Here is a 13,350-nt window from a genome sequence, read left to right on the forward strand (position 1 = left end):
AAAACTATTATTTATTTTATACTTTTTAGGAGCGGTTTGGACAAGGGACAGTTTGGCGCTCAACGCTGTTCCCACCACTCCTCTGCCGAAACAAAAAGGCCTCCATCTCACTCCCCCACCTGCTCCCTCTCCACCGCGACATTCATCTCTTCGACTTCAACACCTCCATCCTCAGAACCAAACCCTCCGTCACCGTCTATCCAGTCCTATCCTTTCCTCATCATCCTCGCACACCACCCCTGCTCCTACTTCCACGTGATTCAAGTTCCAGGTCTGCATTTTCATGTAACTTGCAATTATTTGTTTCTTTTTATCGATTCTCGTGTTGAATCGAACTGATCATATAAGTATGCGATGTGATGTTTATTTGTGCCCCGGCAATCTCCACATGGACAATGTGTTGTATGATTCAAAAGTATGTTGCATTTTATGATTCAATAGAATCTGATCGGATCCTCCATTGGTAAGTAATTAAAATCCATTTGAATGTGAGTGAATTTTTAGCTTTGGTCACTCTCCAGTTGTTCAAATTTGCATCAAGTATCGCTTGTTCTTTAGGATTTCTAGAAAGCTGATTGGATTTATTTCGATTCGTAATAGAAGATGGAAGCTAGAGGTAGGTTGCATTGATTGGCCATAAGTTAAGAGAAAGTTGTGTAAATATGGTTTGGTCATGTACAATTAAGATTTGATATAAGAAGTGATCCTATTGGAGGCAAAAGCACCTGAACAAGGTTTAGGGAGGGGAAAAAGAACTACGGATTGAGATTGCTGATGATACATTTGAGATCCTACCTGAGCTGAACATGGTACATTGATTGTTGATGATTTTATGGAGGGCTTTGCTTGGTTGAAATTATCCTACTCCAAGTGATTGGCATTTAAAGATTTGTTGATTTGTTCTCCTTAGATAGGTTAAGCGTACATATATTTAATATGTATCTTTAAAATAATGGTGCTTTTAATGTGAAATTTTCATGGCTTTGTAAAAGGAAGAAATTAGGAATAATAAAGAATACCTTCCTAGGAAATTCTGTTGCCATCAGAGGGGATTATTCCATTTATTTTCCAAATTGGGTTTACAGTATTGTATGAAAGTATTGCAGTGTATTTCCTTTTGGGGTGAAAATACAGTTGGAACAATTGAGAAAATTAGATTTTAGGTGTGGAAGAGATACATATCATCTAGGATCTTACTGCAGATTTGATTTGATGTTTAAGTCTATTTGCTGGTTTGGACCTTCCTTTAGGATGTCATAAAAGGACATGTTGATCTTGGGTCCAGTGATTGAGATAAGCAAATGAAGGCTGCTTCATTCAAATCAGCTTCTCCTTTAAGACATGTCATTGACTTGTTTGGGATTTCCTTTAGCATTTGCATACAAGGATATGTCAATCTAGGATCTGGCTATTAAGATGTGAAAGAAGTTGGCCTCATTTCATTCAGGCTCTCTCTTGCAAGGTGGCAAGCTAACCCTTCCTAGGAGTATCCTTGCTAATTTCCTATTCCTTTTTCTGGCACACATGTTCAAGCTAGGAATGGGCATTAGGTCAAGGTATTGTGTTCAAACACCTTTGTGTGCATTAGAATCAGGTGTTTGCAAGCAAAGATTTTGGAGGTTTAAAACTAAAACCCATTTCATGATGAGTAAATCTGACAGAGCACATGCCTATGGAGGTGTAGAAATGAACAATGAGGCCGGTGTTGGATGGTAACTGTCAGAAGATTTGGGGAGGATGATAATGGTTTTGACAATATGGGTCTTTACACATTTATGAATGCAAATCATAGAATAACTTGTGCAAAGACAGGTTGTGTGGAATAGTACTTATTTGTAGGATTTTTTAGGATTTAGAGTTGGACTGTTGTGGTTCAGGCAAGTAGCTTTGGAGGCCTAATGCAGCCTCAAGGAGAAGGAATTTTTTTAGATGCCTTTCTTGTAACTTGGGTGCACATTCCACAAAGGAGCATCATTTGCTTATTGAAAAAAATTATATACAGTCTGCTGAATTACAGTATGAATAAGGGATCAACTATCATTAGTATTCCTGATGGTTTTGTTCCCTTTCAGTTCCGGACATCAAGAATTATACTCTCTGCTGCAAACCACTGACCAACTAAACAATTGAAGTCGCGATACTTGTGTCTTGGGAGTCACAGGTATGTTACGTATGTATTTTAAATCTTTTCCTGGTTTTATGGATGTATTAAATACTAGAAAATATAGACTAGCTGCATTGAAGCTAGGTGTAATATAGGGCTGTTCAAACTAGAAAAACATGTAGGAGCTCTTAGTGTGTTTCTTTCGTTCTACAGTTAGGGGTTTCTTTTAGAAACTAATGTTAAGCCAAGCATCTGGGTCCAATCTCAGCTATGTGGTTTTTGAAGATAATGTTAAATGCTTCTTTAATAATTGAAAATTTTCTTAACAAAATCATCATTACTGAAGCCTTAGAACTATTAGCTTACTGCTTACTACAATGTTTATCAGACTGTCCTTTTAGAACCATCTCTGTGTACCCATCCAATATGTTTTCAGTGAGATTGCTACTTGATTACAGCAAATAAGGAAGAGTTTTCAAGAACAAAGAAGTTCATCATAGTAAAAATATTTCTGTATTCCTAGATTTATAAGATTGGGGATTTTAGACCCATGTTCTTAGCCATTTAGGACTTTATTATTTTATTAGCTAGTTAGCTTAAATGCAGGAACATCTCTTTGTGATGAGGCACTTAATCATGAAAGTGAGAATGCTGAATGCAACCCCATGAGAGATGTTCATGGAGGTAAGCGATTTGTGTATACTGCAAAACCTGTACCAAGTTCCTGTTTGGAGTTAGTGGATAGGACTATAAAGGTGCATTCAATTATCAAAAAGGAGGACTGAATATTAAGGAGTCAAAGAATTTAAGCCATAATACCGAATGAAAGTAGATTGATTTTTTTCATTCCCAGATCTTCTTCCATAATGGTACGGAACAATTGAATCATTGGAGTATATACACAAATCACTTCAAATGCTATGATGGTAACCTCATCTTTTGGCATGTGATATTTAGACATAGAACCAAGTCCTTGTGAATGGGCAGACAACCCAGGTGCTATTGTTTTATGGTGGTAGGACAATTGCTTCCATTACTGGCCTGAAAGTCACCAAATTCTCCTTTAGGTGCTTCCACTGTGGCGGTTCCCATCTTTCTCTGGTTTCCACAACCGTAACCCTTTCTCACAAGGTTACTTCATCCATTAAAAAAAAAAGGGTAAAAGGTGGTTGAAGATCAGGAATGCATTCCACCCAATAGAATCAAAAGACGCAAAGCCCCTGAAGAAGTTAAGGTTCTTCCCCAGTATCTTGTAAAATCTTTGGGCAGAAAAAGAATAGTAATAATAATATATATATATATATATATAAATTGATAGCAAAATATAACAGACAACCTTAAGGGTTGACATACAGGATTATAGTTCACTGGACATGGGCCAATTGTGAAAAAAGCAGGCTGATTGGGTCATTCTTGTATTTGGTTCCAGGGCCAAAATTCTGAGCAGATGGTTAGCAACCAAAACCAGTGAATCCAGAGATTGAAAACGTCGAGAAATTATGGTCTATATTGCATGTCTATCTAGGGGTGAGTCCAGTATAAAGGAATGTTCCTGAGATGAAATAGTGTTCATTCTGACAAGTTCTTTGCCATAGTTAAATGTCCTATCCTAAGATACAGTAACCAATCGGTGAAATTGCATAACGATGAAAAGTGAGAAAAGTCCTTGAGAGATGGCATGAATTTCTGAATGCCTTTTCATGCTATCAACATATTACAAACTGATTTTAGATCTTATTTTTACATCTGCCCATGAGAAGAGGGAATTAGGAGGTGCAAGTTAGAAGGTGGGGCAGAATGCTGAATGGACTTGAATTAATAAGGGCTAGTTCTGGATGTCAAACATAAATTGAACGTGTCCATCTGTGTGCTCAAGCAAATATTGCATATAGAGGAATCACTACTATCACCATGATCAATAGACACTGGATTCATTAAGAGTACAAGAAAAATAAGTATGTGCATCAGAGCACTCCCAAAGACACCATGGATTCATTTTGTACCCTACGCCTAATACAATGGATAGGTTTAATTCTCTGGGGATTTCAATTCACTATGAGATTATTCATAGTTCTATATTTTTAACTGTAGATGTGAAGAGTGACGACATGGGTTCTTAGGATGGAAACAGCGCATGATTTGTCTTTGGATAAGGCTTTGTTAATGATGACAATGATGGTGATACAAGAAAGTAAGAAGACAACAATTCTTTACTAGTGCATTGCCATTGGGTTTAGTAGGGCAGTTTTAGCCTAGAATTGATTTTATCTCTCTTTGACTTTTTTATGAATTCATTCGAATTTTGTACAGCATGTAAAATTTTACTTGAGCAGCATCTAACTGATTTAACTTAGCCTCAACATGGCCATTCATGGCTCATGAGCATCAGTTTCTAGATTGTAAATTTGTTATTGTCAACATTTTTAGAAGAATGGTGGTCTTGTTTAATATTTTTTCAAGTCCAGTAACTGTTTTGACAAACAAGGTTTCTAAGTATGCCACTTGACAAATTCTAATGAGTTTTTATGTATAGTTGAAGGGTTTGCTGGTCTATAATAACCAGCTCATAAGCCAAGCTCTTTAACACTTTTCCAATCGCACCTTCACCTTAATATTTTGAACATATATAAAGAAATAAGAATTATTTATTTAATTAAAGGGGAGAAAAACAAAGTCTTGAGCAAGATTCTACTTTTCCATACTTTTCAACTTGGCCTTTGGACAGCACTCACAACATAAAAAAGAAAGCAAAAAGGAAAAGCTGCCTACCATTACGGGGTCTACACCCTACAAAGCCCACCCACCTAACCAAATCTTTTCCCCATTTGTTACTTTTTTTTTTTTTTTTCTTTTTCTTTGTTTTGCACCCATGTTAGATTCTGTGCACATTTATACATAGGCACTAGGAGCTATCCCAGAACAAAAAGACATCTCTCTTTCCTACTCTCTAAAGCGTGGGAAGTTGGGGACGCTTGAAAACAATTTTCAAGCGTGTCGGTTTCCCTTCACTTTTGAAACATCCAACTCAAACTTAGCTTTCCATCCTCCTCTTCTGGAAATAAAACAGGTGTCCCATAGTAGCCATCTGATCACCATCTGATTGATCATTCAATTTTGATCCGATTTGGTTTTGGCTGGGAAAGTATGTGCCTTCCTCTGTGGGTTAAGAAAAATGTATCAACTGCTCACTCTTCTTTCTATGTCTATAACTGGAATAGCATATCAAATAAAACCCAGAATTGATACCTGAATGCATGTCTCTATTATGACCAGAAAGCAACTTCTCCTACTAATTTAAGTTCTGTCACCAACCATGTCCATTCCTTCTGCCTCTTCTTGGAAAAATGTTCACAACGGTTCTGGACTTAATAATAGGATTGCCAAAATTTAATTGGAAGTCAAACATGTTATTTCACTAGGTGGTGATTATTGTTGCAATCTTAAGGTTTCAGGTTCCATTATGGCTTTCTGCCAATAGGAAAAGGATGATCATGGTGTCTGTCATTATGATCTAGAAGGTTTGATTCCCGACATTCTTAAATTTTTCCATGTATGAAAACTGACCAGCGCTGTATAGAGAAACAGGGTTGATTATAATGGGTTTTGTCTGCTAATCATGGTTGTTCTTTTTCTTAGCTATAAACAAATCAATTAATCTAGATCATGTTTTCCACATTGAAAGAGATTGGGATCAGGTTGAAACTATTTCTGGATTTCAACCTTTGTTGCTGCATTAGCTGAAGACTGAAGCCGCTAAAGGTATTGAATCACTGATTCCAGTCCACATTTAACTCATTTGAATACAGTGCATTGCTTCATACAACTGGATATGTTATGTGTTCATATTATTCTGCAGGTTATGCACAATCATTGCTGCCAGGGACTCAATCATTATGTTTAGGCTTTTTTTGTAAGTTTCTTCAAAGAGGAATAATTACCCAAATCAAGTAGCTAAGATGCTTTTGCAGTTGTGTTTATCACATATCCATTGAGGAAAAAGATGGATAGGTGAATCCAAAATGTTCCTGCAGAACCTTCGTGCAAGTCAGCGACACCAGTTAATATTGTTCCATACTCGATCACCATGCAGGTGAAAGATCCTCTCCCATATTCAATTTATAATTGAGTTCTCCCCTACACTTTCTGCTCTTGTGTCACAGAGATTATACCAGTGTGCTTATGACATCCCAGAAACTTTTCAGATGAATTACCAAACACTCCTGAAAGGTCCTCTGAATAACAGCGGAGCCATTGATGGAGCAACAGCGGCTAGGCATATCGGAGAAATGCTTCTCATTCTCAAAAAGTAGTGTTTTTTTAACACTTCTGGGGTAACCACAGCTCACTTAGGAGCCAATGCCATGACCAAGGTTCACTGTTTGAACGGCCCAGATTGTTTCTTATGTGGGCCATCTTCCCATGAGAACCAGAAGGACAGCTTTCTTCCCTCTGCTTTCATGGATACTAAGAATTTCAATTTTGAACTTTTTGTGATGAATGCAGGTACCCACATGCACACAACTCATCAGTTCCCCTTCCTGTGGGGCTATGTTGAAACTTGAGAACCAGCTCACACGTGTTGCTGTCAATTAAAGGTATATGTGGCTCCCGCTTCATAGAGCAGCAACTCATGGTGGTGGGGTCTGATTTGCGATGTCCATATTACAGCTAAAACCCACTTGTGGCTGCATATCACAGAGTGGGAAATCCCGATGCCTTATGTTATCTAGAAACTGTTGAAATACGTGGAATTGACTGTTCAGGAGTTTGGCATGGCAAAAACTTACTAGATCTTCAATTCTATACGCAGCACAGAGATGGGTTGATACGGTCTACTGACTTCGTTGTAAAATTGAAGCATGGGCTCACTTCCCTGCCATGTTGTTGGGAGACAAATAACTTCGATCTATTGAAAGTGCTTAGCATTGAATTGGGTCCTGCTATTATCCTCATGGTATATCGATTTGGGCAAACCACATTGGTTTATCTATATTCCAGACACGTTTGCATGTGGGATAAATGTTGTCCCTGATAAACTCAAATAGGATAGACATCTACCTCTTGAATACCCGGATACCAAGCCAGGAAATATGTCCTGAGACTTTTGTAAGTTGTCAGGGTTTAGCCCTTGGCAGAATTGGTATCAGTTCCAGGTTGGAGTGTTCAGTCACTCACTGGTGTAATCTCATGTCTCATTTAGAAATGTATGCGATTTTTTTGTAGTTTACTGCTACGATCATGACTATTGACAAATCTTATTCAATTTATTATTCTTGTTATTTTTAATAATATTGGGAGGGAACTTCCATGCACAACTGGGCCAGGGCCACCATGCAAGGAACGAGCTCTTGGCTTCACTGACCACATGGATGCGGCTTCATCACCTAATTCCTTGTGATCATCATCAAGTACAGTACCTGTAACAAAGGTAACAAAAATCTGCATGATCGAATGTTGTAATTGTATCCATCTGATTGCCTCATTTGTTCAGTATCAGAAGTGAAAAGAGCATTAACTATGTACATTACTTTGTCTCCATTTTTCTTTTAAAGCATACAAACAAGAGAAACAGAATTTTTTCCTTTGCTGGTGAAGCTCCTTGGACCTCTTCAAAAGGCTGAATAAGAGGTTGGAAAGTGACCCCATTACCAGCAGCAGCAGCAGCACCTCCTCCGTCACCTTCACTTCTAGTACTAAACTGGCACCTGCTAGGGTTGTTACCAGACTACCTCCACTTCCTCCACCATGTTTACTACTCTTTTTCATGCTTATGAGTTTATTTCTTTTCAATTTCTATTCGTCTTTCCTCTTTCCCTCTTTTCTTTCAACCAGAGAACCTTAGGTAGACGTACCATTGTTGGCAGTGGAAATCCCAGGACCACAGCTTTAATCAAATATCACTTAAAAGTTAAAGGGCTTCGGCAAGGCAAGCGAAGTCAGATCCATTGGAGAGGCACGATTGCAATTAAAAGATAGCCTCAGCCTCCCATTAGTAACCAGGAATTAAATAAATTGAGTTTGTATGGGGCTTTTCTGTACAAGATTTTGATAGCCAATAAATCATCCGACATTGTTTGGTTTTACATAGAATATTAGTAATGAAGAAATGCCCAATAAAAGAGGAGAGGGAATGCCATTTTAATGAACATGGGCATTTGAAATTCTGGCACATCTTTCACTGTTGGGCAAATTTCATTGCGTGCTGCTACATTTAGAGAATCTCTGTGGCCAATCACTAAGCAGGCGGACCAAAGAAAAGTGAGGTGTTTCAAGTTTCAACACCATAAATACCATACAGTCTCAGTGTTCCAACCTAGTTTTCAGCCACTTGTATTTTTCCCATTACAGAAAGGCTTCACTGTACTCTCCTCAATTTTACTAATGCCAATTCTAACATACAAGACTTATTTCAACTGGTTGGAAAACATACCGATTTTACGAACTTGTCGTAACATGAACAGTAAGGGATGACGTGTTTGTTTCTGGTCCAAACACACTCTCTTTTAAGTAGTGAGTAGTGCTTCTTACTTCTTAGTTACCGCTTGAAGCCTCGATCTTGTGAGTTGGGATCAGCCATACATTTTCAAATTTATTAGTCACAAATCACAATTAGGGTAGGCAGTCAGCATCATGATTTTTTTTTTAAAAAAAAAAAAAAAAATCCTCGCTCAAAAGTTAAATGAATAAATTTATTGAATAACCCATTTTTTTAAGAAATGTTTTGAGGTGCACAAATAATTTAAAATAGAATTTTAATTAAATATTCAAATAATGGTTTCTAATTCTTTACTCCATCAATAAAAAAAAGGTATGAAAATGACCCCTCATAGAAATTTTGCTATTTTTAACAATTAACGTGAAAATTTGTTGAACCTACGTCATGCCATAAACTTAATCAGTGATTAGAAAAAATTGACAATTAATGTACAGAAAAGTTCAAATTTCGAAACCATGTTCATTAATTTACGCTAACTCAACCCATTAAACGACATCGTTTTTTCAAGAAAGCAAGAAAACAGTTCTTGGAAATCCTGACATTGTCCTGCCTTGCAAAATCAACATCCTCAGAAATCGCGATTAACTCGCACCGACCACGCCGTAGTGGCGCCCGGGATACGCTGACGCCAACCAAATCTGGGTCAGCTGAGCTAAAGCGGAGCCATTAGAAGCCGAGCCGACATACGGTCCTTTGCACTTATCACCACCCAGGCAAGGTCTACATGCGTCTCACTGATCCAAAAATATCTATCAGAAAACGGTCGAAAACCAGCAGTGCACCGGCTATCGCCGGTTAGGAGAAATTGCATTTGGAGTGAATTTGGGTTCATTTCATTTGAACTAGAGTGTACCTAACCCAAGTAAGATTCTAACCCAATAAGGTGACCCAAGTTGGTTTATTTAAAGAGAGAGAAAGTGTGAGGACAGCTGGGTTGTGAGCTGGTTTACTGATCTTCCCGTTCCACTCCAATCCTCTTTCTCTCTCTTGTTTTCTTTTGTAGATGAACAGTCGTAGACTATTTGCCTTCAAACATAGCTGTTTAAATTGATTGAGTAATGATGTAGAGTAGAGAGTGTGGGCTATATAGGGATAGAGTGGTGTGAGAGTTTTTGGTTAGCTTCTCTTGTGGGTTGTGTTTTTGATTGTAAGCTTCAAGTGCTTTGCTTGTGGGGTTTGTTTTTGTGGGTTCTTCTTCTTTCTTTTTGATGGGTTCAGAGGGGGAGGAAGTACTGAAAAAGGAGAAAGATTGGGAAGCCAAGAGAGAGGGCTGGTTATACAAGGACGCTATTTGTATACACCTCTACTATTCTAGTTGCGCTTGTGTTGGGCATGGGACTTCCTACTTTCATGGTTTCATTTAAGTGAAGAAAAAAAAAAAGAATTGCAAAAGAAAAAAATTTGCTCTCAGCACATCTGCCAAGAGCACTAAAGATTTCGGTTTAACGAAACAAACCCAAGCATCTAAACAAGATCCAATTTAGATCTGCTTACAGTTTCTTGCCCTTCAGTTATGAAGAGACTCGGAAGCTCGGAGTCCTTGGGTGCTTTGATGGCCATCTGCCCAACTACAGGTTTAATAAAACGAATTCTTCTGTCCTTGTACTTTGTTATTTTTCATGCTTTTATTTCTAAGATTCAAACACGCCCATGTGATGCTTTCTGGTCTCTAACCTTTTCTGTGGCCAATCACCTTAAAAATCTTTGTAAACTTTGATGTTTGTATCTGTTAAATCAAAGCGGTTTTAATGTTGTATAAGTATTAACTTTCCGTGCTTAAAGCCTCTTTGTCTTTTATGGGTTTTCTCTTTCTGGCTAGTCCTAGTTATTGCCTTGCGGATAGTGGTTTCCTAATTTCTGCCTTCTCAATTTGATTTTCTTTTTTTTGGCTCTCCAATTGTGTTACAGATGAACACAGTCCCAGGAACAACCATGTCTACAGTAGGGAATTTCAGACCATGTTCGATGGCCTAGACGAAGAGGGCTGTGTGGAGGAATCCGGGCAGATCGTCGAGAAGAAACGGCGGTTAAGCGTCGACCAAGTGAAGGCCTTGGAGAAGAATTTCGAGGTGGAAAATAAGCTTGAACCCGAGAGAAAGGTGAAGCTAGCCCAGGAGCTTGGGTTGCAGCCAAGGCAAGTAGCCGTTTGGTTCCAAAACCGCCGGGCCCGGTGGAAGACCAAGCAATTGGAGAGAGACTATGGCATCCTCAAGGCCAATTATGAAACTCTCAAGCACAATTACGACGCCATCCAACACGACAATGAAGCTCTACTCAAAGAGGTATAGGATATTCTGCCAACTATGCGTATGGTGTGTTTCTCTGGTTACTGGAATGCTGCATTAATTTTCAAAGTGTTTTTCTGACTTTAGGCGGTGGAAAGAGAGAGAGAAAGAGGGGAGAAAAGTGCTTTGAAAAATTGTTTTTTAAAAGCCTAAAAAAGGAAAAGTGTCTAATATGTAAAAGTAAGTGTGTGTATACGGTTGTGTTTGATGGGGGGTTCTCTATGTTTTGGGAGTGCAGATAAGAGAGCTGAAATCAAAGCTGAACGAAGAGAAGACAGAGAGCAATCTTTCAGTTAAAGAAGAGTTGGTGGTTTCGGAATCCGATGAGAAGGTGAAGGTGATGGAACAAAGCGAAACAGCCATGGGTGCAGGCATCGGTGGATCTGATGCCAAAGACTTGAGCAACGACGATAGTTTCAAGGATGGCAACGGAGGAGGCAGAGTTTCAGTGTTCCCGGACATGAAAGATGGCTCCTCCGATAGCGACTCCAGCGCCATCTTGAACGAAGACAACAGCCCCAATGCCGCCATATCTTCATCTGGGGTTCTTCAGAACAACCACCACCACCACCTTCTCATGTCGCCGCCTTCCTCTTCCCTCAGGTTCAACAGCTCTTCCTCCTCCTCGATCAACTGCTTCCACTTCTCTGACTCCTCCAGACCCACTCTCGGGAATACCCAGAAAGCCTATCAACCCCAGTTCGTGAAAATGGAGGAACACAATTTCTTCGGCGCAGACGAGTCCTGCAATTTCTTCTCGGACGATCAACCTCCCACCCTTCCTTGGTACTGCCCCGATCAGTGGACCTAAACTACTTGATCACTTGATGAAGAAGAGGCAAATCCAAATAAGAATCCAAAAAATGCTCCAAGAAATTTTGTAAAATTGTAAAATGGAAGTGATGATGGAGTATGTAATTAAGTAGCTTTTCCTCGCCATTGTAGCAAAGTGAACAAGTTGCAGAGAGAAGGTCGAGATAGAAGGGCAGAGAGGAGAGACACACGTGGGGGTGGTCTAGGGCGAAAGGTGACGGCTATGGTGCTGGTCGTGGGGGTGGGGGAAGGTGGTGTTTCTGTGAGCCATTGCGGGAATGATTAGGTCGTAATTGAAAGTCTCCCTGCAGCTAATGTAAAAACAATCCGAATAATATTCCTAGGGAGGAGAATAATATGAAAATCCATGGAGGAACAATCCTGTAATGGTGAAATAATCATTGCCTTGCTTTTCATCTCTCGTGCATTTTGCTCTTCCATTCCAGAATTGGAGGCCCAATTTTTGTCCTCCTTCCTCCATTTTTTTTTTCCTTTTCATTTTCTCCCTCAATTTTGAACAAATTCTCTCCAAAATAATTGTCTAAATTCATGAATTTATGGGTGTAATTCATCATAATTTTAAAATTACATCAAAAGTTCCTTAAATACTAAAAACATGACTTGAGGGGTTGATTGAATAAAACCCTTGGAATGTAATATTTAACTTTATTTAAAAATTCATGAAATATTAAAATTATTTTTATTTTAAATAATTTTTAGAAATAATTTCAATAACACAGCCATAAAGAAATAAAAAGCTATCCTAAAAAGACTTGACATACTTGAGGTCTCTTTCCTAGCTTTGGAAAGTTTGGAATACTTGGTTGAAAATGATAAGGTAACCTTCAATAACTTTCATGTTTTATAAAATTTTAAATATAATTTTTTTTGGACATACTTTGCTTTTTTTCCTTGGGTGCTTAGCAAACGAACTTAATAATTTAATTTAAGTCATTAAATAAATTAAGTATATTTAATAAAATAATTTAATTATATAATTTAAAGTTAAAAATAAATTTAAATAATAAGTAAAAACAATTAATTTATTTTTAAGTTCATATCTTCATTTTATCTTTTTATCCCTTTTGTACTAGTTACCTCCACAATCTCCTTTCTCTTATAAAACAACCTTAATACTTAAAGTAAAAATAAAATTATAAGTTTTAAGCTAATGACTTAAGTATAATTTAACTTAAAATAAACTTAAATCATTAAATAATAATTATTAAATTTTGTCAAACGTCTCTTTGTACCTTGGTATGTTTTTAGAGGATGATGATAAATTCAATTCATAATTTAAATAATTTAATTTAAGTCATTAAATTGATTAAAATATTTGAAAAAATAATTTAATATTATAATTTAAAGTTAAAAATAACTTTAAATATTAACTTATCAAAAATTTCAATTTTTTTTAAAACTTATTTACTCTCATTTAATAAGTATCTCTTTTGAATCCACGAGTCCCATCCATGACTTTTTTAAAAAATATATATATATATATTATTATTATTTTATATATTTTTAAGACAAAAGTTTAAAAAACAAATTTATTATTTAATATTAAATTAAATTAATAAGATTAAATATTTAAATATGATAACTTAGAAAAAAAATTAAACTAACTTATAAAAAATAAAGTAATAAGTTCT

At 37.3% G+C, this 13,350-nt stretch overlaps 1 protein-coding gene and 1 long non-coding RNA gene across 12 annotated transcripts; both read left to right on the forward strand.

Annotated features, from left to right (window-relative positions):
• The first annotated feature begins 70 nt into the window (after window positions 1–70).
• Window positions 71–7,390, forward strand: LOC117917344. 11 transcript variants are annotated; one of them, XR_004651673.1, is made up of 5 exons: window positions 71–271; window positions 2,073–2,161; window positions 5,550–5,863; window positions 5,961–6,474; window positions 6,608–7,390. It is a non-coding gene; the product is annotated as an uncharacterized LOC117917344 (long non-coding RNA). The 11 variants fall into 11 exon arrangements; XR_004651674.1 differs by lacking the exon at window positions 2,073–2,161; XR_004651676.1 differs by lacking the exon at window positions 2,073–2,161 and having other exon boundaries at window positions 5,557–5,863.
• A 2,135-nt stretch (window positions 7,391–9,525) lies between these two features.
• LOC117918356 (homeobox-leucine zipper protein ATHB-6-like) lies at window positions 9,526–12,114 on the forward strand. Its single transcript, XM_034834940.1, has 3 exons — window positions 9,526–10,174; window positions 10,509–10,882; window positions 11,124–12,114. Exons 1-3 carry the CDS (start codon window positions 10,114–10,116, stop codon window positions 11,694–11,696), a joined length of 1,008 nt encoding a protein of 335 aa, XP_034690831.1. The 5' UTR covers window positions 9,526–10,113; the 3' UTR covers window positions 11,697–12,114.
• Window positions 12,115–13,350: the final 1,236 nt, after the last annotated feature.

This window comes from Vitis riparia, chromosome 7, assembly GCF_004353265.1.
Source record: "Vitis riparia cultivar Riparia Gloire de Montpellier isolate 1030 chromosome 7, EGFV_Vit.rip_1.0, whole genome shotgun sequence".
NCBI classification, from domain to species: Eukaryota; Viridiplantae; Streptophyta; class Magnoliopsida; order Vitales; family Vitaceae; genus Vitis; species Vitis riparia.

Bases quoted from the DNA above. Each gene is read 5' to 3' on its own strand.
- LOC117918356 (XM_034834940.1), top strand. From the start codon at position 10,114: ATGAAGAGACTCGGAAGCTCGGAGTCCTTGGGTGCTTTGATGGCCATC. The intron at 10,175-10,508 runs GTTTAATAAAAC...ATTGTGTTACAG, and splicing joins GGCCATCTGCCCAACTACAG to ATGAACACAGTCCCAGGAAC. The intron at 10,883-11,123 runs GTATAGGATATT...TTGGGAGTGCAG, and splicing joins ATGAAGCTCTACTCAAAGAG to ATAAGAGAGCTGAAATCAAA.